The 16,785-nt window shown below is 55.8% G+C and overlaps 1 protein-coding gene across 2 annotated transcripts; it reads left to right on the top strand.

The window, feature by feature from the left end:
• Nucleotides 1–670: 670 nt before the first annotated feature.
• Nucleotides 671–16,335, top strand: MAF1 (MAF1 homolog, negative regulator of RNA polymerase III). 2 transcript variants are annotated; one of them, XM_068933624.1, is made up of 8 exons: nt 671–1,025; nt 6,550–6,694; nt 9,753–9,881; nt 10,508–10,673; nt 12,333–12,454; nt 13,098–13,217; nt 13,815–13,934; nt 14,277–16,335. In XM_068933624.1, exons 2-8 carry the CDS (start codon nt 6,612–6,614, stop codon nt 14,296–14,298), a joined length of 762 nt encoding a protein of 253 aa, XP_068789725.1. In that variant the 5' UTR covers nt 671–1,025; nt 6,550–6,611; the 3' UTR covers nt 14,299–16,335. The 2 variants fall into 2 exon arrangements, with proteins under 2 accessions (XP_068789725.1, XP_068789726.1); XM_068933625.1 differs by having other exon boundaries at nt 698–1,021.
• The last annotated feature ends 450 nt before the right edge of the window (nt 16,336–16,785 follow it).

Below are 16,785 nucleotides of genomic sequence, written 5' to 3'. Positions count from 1 at the left end.
TTTGCGACCGCCGACCTTCATGGTGCTCCAGGACGAGACGGGCATTGCAACCACTGACCTTTGCATTGCACCAGGACGAGATGGGCTTTGTGACCACTGACCTCCGTGGTGCACCAGGATGAGATGGGCTTTGTGTCCACCAACCTTCACAGTGCGCCAGGACAAGATGGGCTTTGCGACCGCCGACCTTCATGGTGCTCCAGGACGAGACGGGCATTGCAACCACTGATCTTTGCATTGCACCAGGATGAGATGGGCTTTGCGACCGCCGACCTTCACGGTGCTCCAGGAGGAGCCGGGCTTCGCAATGCACCAACCTTCGCGGTGCACCGAGCTTCCCGACCCACCAGGCTTCGCGGTGCACCGGGAGGAGCCGGGCCTGCAGCGCCTGGACCTTTCCCATGCACCGGGCCCTGCCCCGGGGCGGCCGGTCTCTGCGCTGCCCCCGCCGAGCCGGGTGGGGGCGCCGCGCGCCGCTCCTGTGATTGACAGCCGCTCCCTGCGTCTTTGTCCCCGCCAGCCAATCAGGGCCCCGAGCGTTCCGGCAAGTGGGAGGGGCTAGGCTCAGTCCCCTCGGAGGGCGGGCGCGCTGCTCCTGATTGACTTCTGCGCTCGCCAATGGGAGGAGAGCCCCGCGGGGATCGCCACGGCCGTCCTCCAATGGGGGAGGGGGGAGCTGTCAGCAGCCGCTCGGGACGGCCGGGCCGCGGGCGGGGCGGGGCTTCGCCGCTTGTTGTCGTCCGGTGCCTGAGGAGAGGGTCGCTCGCTCGGTCGCTCGCTCGCCCGTCCGCCCGCCCGGGGAAATCCAGGTTTCGACCAGCCGCTCGCTCCGTCCCGATTAGTCGGGGACATGTCGAGGTGGGCGGAGGCCCGGTGGGCCGGTGTGAGACGGCGGACGGCGGCCGAGGCACACGCGCCCTCCTCGAGCTTTCCCCGGAGAAGCTTTCCTTTACAAACGCCCCGGGACTGAAGGAGCCGTCACCGTGAAGAGCCCCGCCGGGACCGAGTGCAGGAGACACTAGTAGGTCGGTTTCCGCTGCTTCTCCCCTCCCCCGCTCCCCCCCCTCGGGAGTACCCCGCGGACTACAACTCCCGGCACGCCCCGCGGCCGCGCGCCGGGGCCGGCGGCAGCGCCGCGGCGCAAGGCAAGCTGGGAGTTGTAGTCCTCGCCTGAGGGCCGCGGCCTCGGCCGCCCGCGGCGCGGAGGATGCTGGGAGGCGGTGCGCGCGCGGCATGCCGGGAAGCTGGAGGCCCCGGTCGGGCGGTGGGGAGGGGGTGGTGGCGGCTGGAGCCGCCGCGCCGCCTTTACCCCGTTTTCGTTACCTCCGAGCCCCGGGCGCGGCCCGGGCCGCCTTGGGCCCGCACCGCTGCCGGAGTGCCGTTACGCCGGCGGAGTAGCGCTGCGGGGCGCGGGGCCCTCCCTTAAACGCGGCCTGTGGAGGCCGCGTTTAGGGAAGGAAGGTGCGACAGCTGCGAGGTGGAGGGCCGCGCCGCGCCGAGCTGTCCGCCCTCACCCGCCGCTTGCCGCCTGCGGCCAGGGGCGTCCGCGCCCCGTTTCTCCCTGGAGAGTCCGCCCAGGAGCTCGGCGGCGGAAAGCGCCGTGGGGAGCCACAGCTGCGCGGAGCTGCAGGCGTCCCGATAGCGCCCGTGGAAGAGGAACGCTTTCCGGGGCAGGCGGCTAAGAATTGCCTGTCTGAGAGCACAGCTGGGCGCAGCTAATAGCTTGGTTGAGTTCACTTCTCTTAAGTGAATTCACTTATTCATTTGTTTTCTCCCCTCCCGAGTTTTAGCACTTCAGGCTGCTTATTGCCTGAACTAGACTAGGGTTTTGTTTTCCCCAGTTTTTAAATGGACTGAATTTCTCTGGATTCTGTCTTGTAGTCCTTGGTGGCACTGGAACGCATTGTGAGCCCCGTGATATCTGAAACCCTGTAGATTATGCCTCTGTGTTTTCCATTAACCCTGGTTTAAAATTAGATCTGTCCAACTTTCTGGATGTCCTCTCTCCTCCCCTCTCCTCCTTCAGTAACTTTTGTGGTGTGCGAAACCATGTTAGCAGTAGGGTGCTAGTGTGTCCCTTGCTCCGTTTATAATACAAACTAATGCAACCTTCCGTGTTGTCTGCTATCCAACGTGCCATATGTACTGCAGGAATGAGATTACAGCGCTCTGAACTGAATCCACCTTAAATATGCTTATCTTGTGGCTGGCTTAGCAGAGCACTTCAGCTGAAGTGTCAGTTTTGCTTTTGTTCCCTTACTGGGACATGGTTCGGGCAAAGGAGGAGACTGAAGCGTTGTTTCAGCACCACCGTTAAGATCAAGCATCGCATGTCATGTGTTGAACTGTCTAGATATTGCAACCGCAAACCTTTTGGCGGAGAGCCTGTGCCTTCGCCCACCCTGCCTGCTGCAGGCTCTGCTGCTCCCTCCCTCTGCTCGGAGCAGGAAAAGATGTCTCTCTCGATACGGGTGGGTGTCGCGTTCATTCTGCACCACGTAAAAATGTGGTTGAATACCTAGTTTTACTCTTCCTGTTGCGGTGTCACCCATTGACTGCTGATCCTTGGAGACACCGTGCCCTGCATTCCCTCAGCGAGGGAGTAGCGGCATGCCTCTGCCGCTCCTTGGCAGCGCTGCTCCGGTGGCGCCGTAGCGGTAGAGAGGAACGGATACGGCTTTTATAATGCAACGTTTCATTGATGGCGACTCCAAGGAGCTTTTCAGTCAGTGGTATTGCTAAGATGTAACGTTGCCCTGTCCACACCTCAGTGGTCAGGGCCCTAGCAGCCACCGTAATAGTTCTTTCCAACCGAGGACTTCTCTGTGCTGCAGGACTGTTGCTAGCCAGTTGCGCCAACGTTGAATAGCTCTATGCTGAACGCTAGCCTTAACTTCTTGAGGTCAGGTTCTTCAGGAAGTGCCAGACTAGTTGTTTCTCTTCAGGCTCTCACCTGTCCGTAGAGGCAGATTTATCAAGCTTTGCTTTGAAACAGAAGATTGTTCAAAAAATATGGCTTCCAGTGCTTTTATACTGCTGGCTTCCTGAGACTGCCCAGGGTACGGAGGGGAGCACCTGCATCAACCTGGCTGTCCGCAGTAAAACCTACTGTTTTGGTGGCAATTGTTGTATTGTTGATTGAGCAGCAACAGTTCCAGGCTCAAAGCTTTGGTTTCCCTCTCTGCAAGTGTTTGTAATGTAGTAACAAACAGGTTATTACTGAACACTTTAGAGAGGAGAGCTCCTGGCTGCTGCTTCATTGCCTCTCTGTCACCACCATATGTTTATAGCAACTCGTCCTGTCAAACGCTAAAGCAGGCCCTTCAGGCTTGGCCTTTGGCTCTGGAAAATGGGGGAAAGGATGAAGTACAGCGTCTTGGCTGCATGAACGCTGAGCCTGTCACCTCTTCCTCTCCTCGACCTGTGTCCTGCCTCCTGCACTCTGCAGGGCTGAGCGGCTACCACTTATGGAGGAAATGCACGTTTCCTGTAGAGGCAGCCCATTTCTGCCTTGTTGAACGCCGAGTTCTTTTGTATTTCTCTGAACTTTGTTGCACTTCTTGAGATGAAAGAGTAACACGTAGGCAGAGGCTGGAGAGATCAGTATTTCTCAAAGTCCCAGCACATACAACTCCCTAGCCGGATCCAAATGGCCTGGTATAGACTGATAAACACTGTACCTAAACAGCCAGGGCTGAGACATAATCCGTTAAACTTACTGTCTAGCTATTGACGCTTCTGTCTCTGCATTGATGCAAAATCTCTCTGTAGCCTTCTGAGAGGAACTAAATCAACATGTCTTGAAAATCCTTTCCATCACCTCTTTAGATGCTTGCTGCAGAAGTCCTATGCTGTACAGCTCTTCCAAAATAGCACTTGGGAGCTGGGTATGGGTCTCTTCACACTTGCGTGTTTAGCTGAAGGCAAAAAAGTCCATATCCCATAAGATTCCCGTTGTCTGTTGTCTTCCAGTGTTAGAAGCAGGCTTGGCTTTTGCTCATTTAGGGCTCACGTTAGTTGTTCTAATTTTGGTCACTGGCAAGTCTTCTGGTATGATCCGAAGACAGCTGGCACCTCGTCCTGTCTTCTCCCTCCGAGCAGTTCTCTGCAGCTTGAGCACCCCGTCCCTCCGACGTGCACTGGAGCAAGCTGTGGGAAACCGCTGCTAGCTTTGACTTTTACAGTGCCCGTGTTCTTAGTCTGGTGATAGCAGCCTCGTATAACGTTACGAGCAGAGTGCACCGTCAGATTTTTGTGCAGCCCTTGTTGGCTCTGATTTTAGGTGTCTCTCTGTAGAGCATGGTGGGCGGGGGACAGGTTTTCATGTCCCGAGGCGCCTGTAGGATCAGAATTTCAAAGGAGCATCTATTGCTTGAGCAACGTGACTAGTCTGGATTATCGTTTTATTATGAGCACTCAAGTGTGCCTCATACCTTTTGAATCAAGTAGAGAGACCTGTTCCAGAGCGCTGGCACGCGTGCCGCTATACGAGGGACTTGCAGGAGGGAAGAAGCGGTCCTCACAGGTGAGGATCCTGTGGCCCAAGTTCCGTTTTTTGCCTGAGGTCCTTGCCTTGTATCTTGTGGGTTGGCCTTTAATTCCCTGTTATGACTGCTTCCCCTCTTTCATTTTCCCAAGGCTCTTCCTGAACTCGTTGCTCTCTCGTTTCACCTACAGCTGTTTGAGAGGAAAAGGTAGGGCCAACGTGGGGACTGCTGCAGAAAGCCCTGATCTTCCCTGGCATGGAAGACTCTCCTATACCAGAGGACTGACAGGCTAAATGTTGGTACCTTAATAAGCTGAAAGTAACTGGAGACTTGCACACAAAAAAAGGTTTCAGGATAGTGGGAGCTTGCTTTGTGGCCTGACTTGGGCTGTTCAGCTTTGTGTGTGGGATTCTTTCCCATTTGGAGGGATGTTAATCACTATGACAGCCAGTATTTGATGCTGTCTAGGGTTCTGCTAAGCTGTGTATGCTTATGGGAGCGTCTGAGCAGAGACACTTGCTTGCCGCTTCTTCCCCAGATACGGTATGTGGGGCTGTTTGCCAGCAGTTTAGCTGAGGCTGTTCTATTTAATAGGCTGGGGTTGCGGCGAATGCTGAAGCTGCCTCTCAGATGTGGTGTTTACTTTAGGTGTCAATTTGGCTTGGACATCACCTGGGTTTTAATCGCTTCGGGCAGCGTCAGGGTAAGAACATCCAGCACCCTGCAATCCTTTGCTTAGAGCAGACAGCGTGGTGGTGCCAGTGAGACATTGCAGGGGGCGGTGGGTGGCTCTCAGCGTGTGCGTGGGTCTCCCACCCTGCTACTTCGTTGCTGCTCCCTCCTGTCTAGGGCCCAGGACTCAGCCCAGGCTTGGTGGCGCTGTCTGCGTCCCTCTGGCCCTGACTCAACGTCCATCATGGTTTCGCAGACACACAGCGTCCCCTTCACGCATGCAGATCTGAAACTGAAGGGCCGGGAGTCTCTCCTCTGACTCGGTCCTGGTGCCCAGAACTAGGGTGTGGATATCTCTTCTCTGGGAGGCCTGTAAGGGGACACTGTTTCCAGAGAGCCCTGGCATGTGCTTCCCTGCTTGTTTACAAATTCTCCCGTTACAGTCCCAGGGTTGTGCAAGAGGCCCTGAGGCGGGGAGGGAGCATAGGCTCCGTGCTGGGCTCTGGAGGAAGACAGCGTTCCCCCTTAAAATCCAGCAGGCAGCTCCGTCAGCCCCTAGAGCAAGCCTGAGAGAGACGCTCCATACCCCTGGGGCGACGCTGCCCTGCGTGGAAATAGTAGTTGAAGCCTGCGTTTCTCCCCGTGGGCTGGGGGCCTGCCAGGCAGCTGTGAGGACCGAGAGCCAAATCTCTCTCCACCCTCTCTCCTCCTGTTAGCCAGTTCCACTGTTGATCCTAGATTTGGGTGGAGGCCCTGAGAGACCACATGAAAGAGCAGCTTCCCGAGCCAAAGCTGCAATCGCCTGAGTCCTGCTCCAGGAGACAGCTTGCAGTGCTTGGCAGGAGTGTTTGTGTTGCTCCCAGCCACAGTGGAACCAGTGCCATGCACTGCTCTCCAGCCCACTGCTTCAAGGGAAAACAATCTGGCTAAAAAAGGCCAGTGACCTTCAGAACTAAGAAGGGGAACTTGGAAACTCCCTGGCAGAACGTACCACATCAGCGTTTACGAAGAAATGAGCGGCGACTGGTGTAAATGGTGTGGGCACGACCCCCTAGCATGCGGCGGGTGCAGGGAAGGCTGCGGATCAGCTTGTTCTTAGTCACGTAGCGGAGCTGACAGGGCGTAGGTGCAGGGATAACGGCAGCGTGTGTGATCAGATCCGCCAGGGAGGTGCAGGTGCCCATCTGGATGGGAGTTGTCATGGCAACATAAAGCCTGCAGCCCTGTTTTCCCTGCTCGGGAAAGGTGTTTCCTGACTTTTGCACTGTCCTGCCTTTGTGCTGGTTTCTGATCCGAACTGCAGTCCTGCTGTTCATCCTGGGGCTTAGGGCTTCCGTCTCTCTTTCTCCTGCTATAAAAATCTCTCTTTTTTTTTTTTTTTTTTTGATAGGACATACAAACGCTGCAGCAGCTGTTGCACAGTGAATTGCTCCAGAGCCAGAAGCAAAGACAATGAAGCTGTTGGAGAACTCAAGTTTTGAAGCAATAAACTCCCAGCTAACCGTGGAGACTGGAGATGCTCACATCATTGGCAGGTGAGTGCTATCGTATGCCTGTTTTCCATGTGGGAAGCAAGCCTGCTTTCTCATGCCTTTCCTGTGTCTGAGAAAATACTTTAAAAGGAGTTGCAGTCTGTCAGAGTCAGCTATAAATCTCCTCTTTTCCCAGAGCAGATGGGAGGTTGCTGCTGGCATGGATATGTAAAGCTAAATGAGCCAAGCTCTGGACCAGGAGTTCCCATGACTTTCTGTTCTTTTCCCAGTTGTCCTTTTTTTGGAGGGGGTAGTGAAGGCGGGCTGAGATCCAGTCCAGCCTTCTTTGCAAGTATTTTCTAGGTCCAGGTCATCTGCTACACGGAAAATTAGACGAGATGGCAAGATAGGTCACCTGTGTTTGGTGATGGGAGAAGTGTGCCTGTGACGCATCAGGGGTCAGAGGAAGGGTTGTGCTCCATCGTTCCAGACTCTGATCTCATGCACTTAGTCCCATCGTAGTCCCCCGGCGGTGGTGGCCTTGCAGCTGTGCCAGCCCCTGTTGCTGGATGAGGCGTGGGCCGGTCAGGCCAGGCCCTTTTGTCTCTGCTGTGGGGCTTGAACTGGCGGCAGGTGCTGCATTCAGGTATGGGGCACTCCAAATCCTCTTTGTGGGCAAAGAGGAAACACACCATACATATAAAGCAAAGAATATATTGTTAGTGTAATTGAAGTGTTGGCAGTCTAAATCAAGAATCATCATTAGTCTAGATCTAATTATTGCAAAGAAAGAATAACGATACAGTTGAATACTTCTATGCAGGAGAAGTTTCCAAAATAGTAATAATACAGTTAACACACACACACACACACACACACACATACGTGCGCACGCATGCATTTATTTCTTAGTTTCTATCTCTTTATCCTGAGGTTATGTTCATCCTTCCATTGCTTCTCTACGTCTTACAGTCAGTAGCTTCAGAGCGCTGGAGAAGGTAGTACAGTGAGTTGTCAGCATCTGGGGTCCTTCGCCTGGAGGAACGTGATGTTCATGTTGATGATTTCTTCTTCCTCCTTACCCTAGGATCCACCTGGGGTCATTCTTTTGTTTATTAACATGCTTTTACACCTTTACTCTTCCTTTGTTGGTCTGCAGCTCCATGTTGTAGCTGAATTTATGATGTATGGTACCTTTTGTGTATTAGATACTTTTTTTTTTTTTGGTTCTCTTTGCTACCCCTAAAACCAGTTTTGTCTGGCTTCAGGTCTGCATTTCTTTAACTGAGCGTTGGTGAGCCATGAGGTTTCCGGTGCCAAGTCTGTGCCCCGCTTCTTATCATCCCATGCCTGTGCTTCTTTATGCTGCATCCTGTCTCCACTTCTCAAGGCCTCTGCTCTTGTACCGGGCCTATATTTCTCTACACTCTATCATTAGGTTGATAGTTGTAAATATCTCATTCTACATAGATAGATAGGAGTAAGCAGCAGTTAGTCTAAAGCTATGGTTACACCATACAAAAGCAAAAGTAAAACAGAGTAGCCATAGACACCTGGTCAATTAGCGGCATTGCTGTTGCAGCTAAACCAAGTAAAACAAAGTTGCACACAAGTCAAGAAAAGTTCAGTCAGAGCAAGCCTCAGTCCCTGAGGCCTTGCAAACTCAGTACAAAGCTTATGGCCTGTTACTAGCAGTGGCAATACTGTATTACAGGGCTGAATGTTACAGAGGCCGTGTGACGTGATGTCAGAAGCTGCTGGGTCACGCGCTAGCCTACAGGCTTTCTTTCCGAGGATGGATGTAGTTCTGGCAGACTGGATAGTTTTCCTTTGCTTAGGAGGAATCCAGGTGCTCGAGTGGGCTGGGAAGTGAAATTAATTCATTACTGTCTGCAGTTGCTGTTTCTTTCCTTTGGTCGTTTTAACGCCATTTCCAAGAGATTGTTTGTTTCAACGTTCAGCAGTGCCCTCCTCTTGAAGAGGAGGGTTGGGAACAGCACTCCTGGATTCTCATCCCCCTTCTCACGCTGACGGGTCAGTGGTTTTGGAAAGCCTCTTTCTGAAGGCTTTGGTCTTCCCATCCCTAGAACAAGGGAGATTCCTGCCAACTTTGTAGCAGCCTCCCAGGGGGACTGTGGAAAGGACCAATGTTGGAACGATTTGTTCTTACCCAAGCAACCCCAGCTACTTGAAAATCTGAAGGAAACTTTCTATTTGAAGCTTGTACTTAATTGTGAATGTCGGAGCAGGCATTTGGTTGCCTGGCAAGCTGTGGGGCTGTCTTGCCTTCCGGCTTCTGTTGAGCTGCCATAGGCTGGGATCAGTAAAGCTGACGTCCTTGTGTTGAGGGACTAGAATGTGTTTTTGTACACTTTCCGTTCCTGAGTTGGAGCTGGGCAATGTGATCTACAAGTCCTCTGGAAGAGCTTTTAAACTAGATTTGGCAGGGTCCTTCTGCGTGCTCTGCTCTTGGTCACTTGTGAAACGATGCTCTGTTAATTTTGAGAGCTAACAGCCTTGTCAGCTGAGGGTGGCAGTGAGAATTTTCTCCTGAGCAGGCTGTGACAGTTGATTCTTTGCCAGCTGTGGAGCTATTTTTGATACGGGCTGAAAGGATCCTTTTTGGACTTACTTATTTGTCTTGCTTATTTGACTTGACCAGGGCACTGCAGTGATGAGATGTACTTTATACCTCTCTTTTTTGACCTTTCCACACTAGTGAGGGAGGCAGGTCGCACGTGGGGAACTTGTAGGAATGGCTCTAGTATGCTCTTGGAAGAGCAGTGCAACTCGACCAATCTCTTCTGTTTTTGCTTGAGATAAAGATGCCTGTCCACACATACATATAAATAAAGGAACTTCTGGCACCACTGGTTGCCTGGGGCCCAGTCAAGACTCTGCGTGGTGTGGAGAAGGTTGCTCCTGGGGCCTGGTGAATCCTTTGGCTGTGCTAGCTGCTTGTCTGTGGCCCGTCTTCAGACCTTAGTCTTCCCCTGTGTTGGCGGAGTTGCCACGGTTGCAGCTCTGGGCCTAGACCTTTATGTTGCTGCTAGCCTGGTCCCAGTGTTGCTGGGCCTGGTGCTTGGCCTGGTCTCATGCATGGTGCTGTGTGTCTCCGCAGGATTGAGAGTTATTCGTGCAAGATGGCTGGTGATGACAAACACATGTTCAAGCAGTTCTGCCAGGAGGGCCAGCCGCATGTCCTAGAGGCCCTGTCGCCGCCTCAGACCACCGGGATCAGCCCCAGCAGGTATGATGGGCTGGGGTACTGGGAAGTCCTGGGAGTATTTGCTGTGCTCGGCACCCAAGGCAACGATGTGTTTGTGGGTAGGGGCTCGGGTTCCACTGTGGGAATGGCCTGCACTCCTGCTGTTGGCAGCTGGCCTCATTTCTGTCTTTGGCCCTGGCCTGGCTGGTATGTTCTTGGAGCTTCCCCTGATGGGGCTGGCACACGGTGTGCTGGAACTTGTGCTCCCCCAAGCTGCTGCCTTTCAGATGCTTGCTCCTCTGGTGCAGTGTTGCAAAGCTACTGCAGCTGGCCCAAAGCAGAGAGGCTCAGTTGGCCGTTGGTGCGCGTGTGTTGGTCGCCCCTGGTTAAAGCAATTTAGCTGGGACTGTCTGCCAAAGACTGTCAAACCCGCCTATTGGGATGCTCCTGGCCCGGCTCTGGCGTGGTGATGGCCCATGACAAGGTCTTCAGCAAGGGCTTTGTTTGCTGTTTTCTGTGCAAGTCGCTTGGCCCAATCGAGCAAGGCTCGGCAGGTCGCCGTGCTAGATGTGGGTCGTGGTCAGTTCCATCTGCCTCTGCGTCCCCTCTGGTGTACTGGTCCGGCTCACACTCGTAACGGCAGCTAACGTTGCCATTGCATGTCCTAGGCTCAGTAAAAGTCAGAGCGGTGATGAAGAGGGACCGCTGAGTGACAAGTGCAGCCGCAAGACCCTCTTCTATCTGATTGCAACGCTCAACGAGTCCTTCCGCCCAGACTATGACTTCAGCGCTGCCAAGAGCCACGAGTTCAGCCGGGAGCCGAGCCTCAACTGGGTACGTGATCAAAGCTCCCCGGAGCCAGAGCAGATCCTGCCAGCCCCGGGGTCAGGGCCTGTGTGCTCGTTGCTTGGAAGGCCTGCCATGCTAGATGACTGGGTCCTGGAAGAGAATGAAGCAGGGATCTGCCAGCTCTCAGTGTTGGGGGAGTGTCTGGGTCTCCAGGGAAGCCCACAGTGGTGCTGTGATCCTGGATAATCATTCCCAGGACATTGCTCCCTCCTCCAGCAGCAGCAGTGTCAGCCCTAGGATGATGCAGTCCCCATCCTTCATGGGAAGAGGTTTGTGGGGCTTTCATACTGCATCTTTTCCAACAGCTGCCTCGGGATGTCTTCCTGCCTGGGGTTACGGCACCCAAGTTCTTTTCCTGAAAAGCTGGCAGCAGTAGTGAAGGCCTTGCTGGGCTTGCCGTGTTCTTCACTCTTCACAGAATCACAGAATGGCCAAGGTTGGAAGGGACCTCTGGAGATCATCTAGCCCAACCCCCCTGCTCAAGCAGGCTCATCTAGAGCACATTGCACAGGATTGCGTCCGGGCAGATTTTGAATATCTCCAGGGAAGGAGACAATGACTCCAGGGAAGGAGGCAACCTTTTATGATCAGGGGTTTTCATGTCAGCCTTGCCACACCCCTTGCCTAAGCTACTGTTTCCAGGGCAGTTATTGTGAAGAAAGAAAGGTGAGGGGAAAGCATTCGTCTCGCGTGTCATTCTTGCAGAGGACTTCCCAGTCTGCTGCCTGATGTTTTCATCCCCGTGCTCTTAGTGCTGATGGCTGGACACTGCTTTATCTCTTGCTGGGCAGAAAGGTGGCTCTGAAGGGTGTCCCAAGTTCCACTCTGAGTGTGCCGTCCCTCTTGGGTGCCAGAGCCTCTGGCTCCTGCCTGCTGGGTGCAGGTGCTGGGCTGCCCTTTTCTGGGAGGTGGAGCAAGAAGCATCCCTTCTGCCCAGGGCAGTTGTTTCCAGAGAGGCTTCAAGGAAGCCGTGCTTTTACCTGGGAGACGTTTGAACTGCTTGCGCCGAGAAGATGATCTGATGGGTTTTGCCTCTCCAGCCCATGCTGCTTCCATGCTGCCTGTCTTCTTGCTTCTCCCTGGGGCCTCTGAATCTACCACAGCAGTGTCTGACCATCTTTCCCCTCCCCCTCTGAGGTCACTATCAAACTCCAGTGTCTCGTCCTGATAAATTCCCTGGAGACATCCCTTTTTTCAGCGAAAGAACCTACTGATTGCTTAGATACAGTTCTTTTTTTTGGTCTGTGGACCCAGAGAGGACTACAGAGTTCTTCTGCGCAAGCCGACAATGTAAAACCAAGTGCATTGTCATAGTGTTAAATTTACTGTGTGGTATTGCAGCGCCCCTGGAAATCTTCTGGGAGTTGCAAATTGGAAAAAGGTTGAAAGCTTGCATTAGAGAGGATTTTGTGGGAGGTTTTGTTACCTCTCACTTTCCGTGCTTTGGAAACAGGCTCCTGGCAGAATGCTGTGATCTAGTCTTCCTGCCTGCTTTCAAATGTGCCCACTTGGAGGAGGGATCTGGTGCTGCAGTGGAGTGGAGCTGGAGTGGGAGAAGGAGCCATGTGGAGTGAGGGGAAGTGGGGAAGGAGAACAGGCAGCAGTTGCTCTGCTCCTTTCACAGGCCCTGCTTGTTCTCTTTAGGTGGTGAATGCTGTCAACTGCAGCCTCTTCTCTGCAGTCCGTGAAGATTTCAATGCCCTGAAGCCACACCTGTGGGATGCTGTGGATGAAGAAATTTGTCTTTCAGAGTGTGACATCTACAGGTAATAGGACAAACAGTCACCCCCAGGGCCTGAATCCTGGACCCCCTACTGGACCCCCTTTTCCCGCGTGTTATGGGCTGTAGAGAAAAGGAGTTATTTCTCAAGGGCAGGTTGCGTGTTATGGGCTGTAGAGAAAAGGAGTTATTTCTCAAGGGCAGGTTACGTTTTAGTGTGCCCAGCTGTGTATGTGAAGACCGTCCTGCTGGAGCTGGGCAGGACATCCCTTTGCAAGAGTGTGCTGTCTCCCTGCTCAGTGACCACGGAAAGGGAGCCGCTACTGTCATCCCCTTCCCATGCAGAACTTCCACGCCCTGGAAATCTGCGCTCCAGGCAGCGAACTGCTCTGCACTGTGCCTCGTCCTCCTTCCAGAAAGAGCCTGGGGTGGCAGGGTGGTTCCTGCCACCCACGCAGAGCTGCTAACTAGTCTGAGTTGTCTGCCTTTCTCCCTGTGCGCTACCTGGATGTAAAGACGCCCACCTCTCTTCTGCGTTCTGCCCACCCACCCTTCCCTGAGGCAGCTCTGAACTCGTCCGTTTTCCCCCTTCTCTTCCCCCAAGTGATGCAGCTGGGGTGAGAATGGGGCTTGAGTCCGAGAATAAAGTTTGGTGCGATATTTCTCATGTCTTCCACTTGGTGTTGCAGCTACAATCCAGACCTGGATTCAGACCCCTTTGGAGAGGATGGCAGCCTCTGGTCCTTCAACTACTTCTTCTACAACAAGAGGCTGAAGAGGATTGTGTTTTTTACCTGTCGTTCCATCAGGTCAGGCCACATGACATCTGTGAAGTCACCCTAAAAGAATTGCGTTACCTGTTTGCAAGCCGCGTCCCTGCAGGGGAGGAACCTGCCTGGCCCCTGCAGGCCCCCGAGCTGGAACACAGTAGATAAGTGCTTGGGAACTGCCCTCCCGTCTCTGCCCGGCTGCCCCAGCGCTGTTGCTTGCGCACCTGGTTGGCCAGGGAGAGCGGAGCAGGTGAACGTAGCTCGGCCAGAGCCTGGTTCCCTCCGTCTTCCTGAGATGTACAGCACCACTTTAGACTGAAGAACAAGCTGACCAGGAGCCATGGTCTCCAGGGCGTGGGCAGCCCTTCGCTTGGCAGCAGGCCGCTGCTCTCCAACAGGCCCTGGCGCTGCGGGGCACACACGGGGGGCAGTGACCCATCGGATGGCACTGCCAGCAGCCAGCCCCTCCCGCCCGTGGGCTCGATTTGGATGCAGAGGAGATCCTGCTCAGGGCAGGCAGGACTCCAGCAGGGACTTAAGCCCACTGGACAGTTGAACGGGGTTTTTCCCTGTGGACGCACCATCACAGTGGGGCACCAGCTGGGTGCTTACATTATGCTGCCCTTTTTTCTCCAGCGGGTACACATACACACGCTCAGAAGCTGGAAATGAGCTGGATATGGATCTTGGTGAAGAGGACGTAGAGGAGAACAGGGATGCCCGTGACAACGAAAGCGGCAGCATAGAGGAGGACAGGTGTGTGAGCTCAGCGCTCCAGCTGGGCCAGGCGTGTCGACGTGGGCTCGTCCAGGGCGCCTGGTCTCCCTGTGGAGATGGGAGCAGCGCTCCCAGCTCGCGTGGGTGCTGGGGATAGAGGGCCCCGGCCTGCTGGACCCGAGGGGTCTGCTCCTCTGCTTTGAGAGCATGGCTCGGAGCCTGGTGGGGCTGAGCTGCTCTTGCACAGAAGCAGTTGTGCTGCTCCCCAGGGTATCCGGGCGCGCAGCTCTGCACCCCCCTCAGGCAGTCTGTTCCCGTTTCACCCCCTCTTTCTGGCTCGGAGCAGCTGCAGAGCAGTAACGCTTGTGTGCTTCGTTACAGGTTGCAGGTTATTTGCATGTGAGTTTCCAGAACTGCTCCAAGATGCCTCATGACCCTGCTGAATCACCTTTCTGCCTGTGTCCGAGGATGAGGCAGCCCTGAGCTCCCTGAACTGCCCCTGCCCAGCAGCTGTAGCATCGCCCTACTCATACATACACTGGAGTACCCCAGGCATCTTGGAGCACAACGGACTGAAAGCAGCTGCGGCTTCCTGGCTGAAGACACGTCCTCTGGCTCTAGGCGCTGCCAGCAAACGTCCCCTCCTCCGGGATGCTCTCCACGTGCTGCCGCCCGCGGCTGCTGTGACTCTGGCTGGGGCCTGCTGGACAGCTGTGTAGGAGCTCCGAGAAGCTTTGCTGCACTTTATCGCTGATGTTATTGGCTGCACTGACCTGCAAACTCCTCGTGGCTCTGAAGCAGGGCTGGATTTCCTCAAGCACTTTTCTTTACTGGTTGTGACATAGCAAACTCCGTCCATCCATAGCACCAGCAGCAGCAAGGGGTGCGGGGGGAGCCCTTGCTGTGCCTCGGCCTGGACCTCCTCTTTAAGAAGTGTTGTTGAACTCCCCGTGAACTGTCCGTAGCTTGTTCCCTGGAGAAGAGTCCGTTCGTTTCAAAGAGATTTGCTTTGCTCCTGCCCACCCATGGTGGTTTTCTCTGGTGTGTTTTTTATTTTATTTTTTTATCTTCCCTGAGGGTATCAGCTTTCTGCACTGGTCCTGAGCAACTCCTATGTGCAAACAGGTCCCAAGATGGAGCCCCTGTGGCTGAAAGCTGGACTGGGTGTCTCATCCCAATCTTTTTAAGTTTTTTAAACCACAGATGGCTTTTGACAGTGGCAAAGCCAGAGCAGGGCTGGAGCACGGTGACGGTGTGGGGCAGCAGGCCAGGCAGCGGCTGCGGTGCTGGGATCCTGCTCAACCCGGGCCTAGGGCTGCAGAGTTTATTTTTGTATTCTGGGTGAGCTGGGACTCGCGGCGGGAGCTGTGTGCTGCCGGCTCGGACTCGCGCTTTGGTTCAATTGCATCTCCCCCTCTTTTCCTCCCTCCTCCTCACCCAGCCTCCGCGAGAGGCGAGTCCCTCTGCCTGCCCAGGCTCCCAGTGCTCTGCAGGGCCGAGTTTTCCCCCCTCCTCCCCTTCAGCAGGTGCCAGGCCGGGGCAGCGAGAGCCCAGCTGCCCCCGGAGGTGCTGGGAGGTGCGTGCATGAAGCAGAGGCAGCGGCACGGGAGAGGCTGGCTGCAGAGGCAGGTTCTGGCAGGCTCCCTGCGGAGCTGCCTGGGCCCTGCCTGCGGGCCGTGGGCCGTGCCGCTGTTGGCAGCGCCCGCGGCCCTGCCGAGCTGCCCCAGCCTGCCCTCGGGAGCAGCCCCATCGGGGCAGCGCTGTTTGTCACAGGGCTTCGGGGAAGGGGTGATGCCTCCCTCCCCGTGCCCGGGGGCTGCCTGCGCAGCCCCTTCCCCCGTGTGTGCAGGGTCTCCCTCCTCCTTCCTCCCAGCTCTCCCACGGGGGCTGGCCGGGAAGGCGCAGCGGCTCTTCCCTGCTCCTCTCCCTGGGCAGCCTTTGCCTTTGCCTCCTGGCCGTGTCGGGGTGCCTGGTTTTCCCACCGTAGCTCGGGATGGAAAAGGGGCAGGAGCCCCTGCGAGGGCAGCAGCGGCGCCGGAGCTGCCAGTGCCGCCCCTGCGTGTGCCAGCCCTCCCCGCCAGGCGCGGCCTGAGGCTGCAGGAGAGCCCTGTCCCTCCCCTGCACCCGCTGCAGCCAGGTTAGCGCGGGGGGACGAGGCCTGCGGGCGCTGGGGCGGCGCGAGGCCGGCGGCGGGGACGCCCGCCTTGCAGGCCTCTCCCCAGGAGCGGAGGCTCCTGCGCCGCGGGCCTCCCCCTTCCCCAGGCCCCAGCACAGCCCCTGCAGGGGGTGGGAGCAGTTTTTGGCCCAGTCCCCTCCCTTCCCTCGTTTATCCCTCTCCTCGTGCGCTGCTGTGGCTGGCTTCATGGTATAACTCCCTGTCATGGAAATTTGACTTTACTGCATAGCAATGTATCATTACACCAATAAAGTTTTTCTGTGATTAGCTGCCCCCTTCTTCAGGGGTTCCCAGTGGCGGGGAGCCCCGCTGGCAGCATGCAGGGCTGGCCAGCGCTGGGCGCCGGGCTGGGGGCTCCCACTTCCCACCTTTACTGCGCCGGTGACAGTGCTGGAGAGGGGTCGGGGGGTCTCCATCCTTGGAGATGCTCGAACGCCCTCTGGACGCCGTCCGGGTCCCGGGCGATGTGCTCTGGGTCGAGCAGGGGGGTTGGACTGGGTGGTCTCCAGCGGTCCTTTCCGCCCTCAGCCCTTCTGTGCCCCTGCGAGGGCTGGCCGAGGTGAGCGGGGCCTCCGGCCTCGGCGGCACGCGGTTTGGGGGAAAGACGAGCTCCGGGGTCCCGCTGCTGCCCCACCAGCCCCCCCCCTGGCCTCGGGGGCTCTGCGATTCCCGGGCCGTAAACGGAACCGTCCCCGGCAACCTGCAGCGCTGGCG

This window comes from Struthio camelus, chromosome 2, assembly GCF_040807025.1.
Source record: "Struthio camelus isolate bStrCam1 chromosome 2, bStrCam1.hap1, whole genome shotgun sequence".
NCBI classification, from domain to species: Eukaryota; Metazoa; Chordata; class Aves; order Struthioniformes; family Struthionidae; genus Struthio; species Struthio camelus.
This window is presented reverse-complemented; position numbering and strand designations above follow the sequence as displayed.

Excerpts from the sequence above, each read along its gene's own strand:
- MAF1 (XM_068933624.1), top strand. The coding sequence starts at position 6,612 with ATGAAGCTGTTGGAGAACTCAAGTTTTGAAGCAATAAACTCCCAGCTA. Across the intron at positions 10,674-12,332 it reads GGGAGCCGAGCCTCAACTGG|GTGGTGAATGCTGTCAACTG; the intron begins GTACGTGATCAA and ends TGTTCTCTTTAG. Across the intron at positions 12,455-13,097 it reads TCAGAGTGTGACATCTACAG|CTACAATCCAGACCTGGATT; the intron begins GTAATAGGACAA and ends TTGGTGTTGCAG.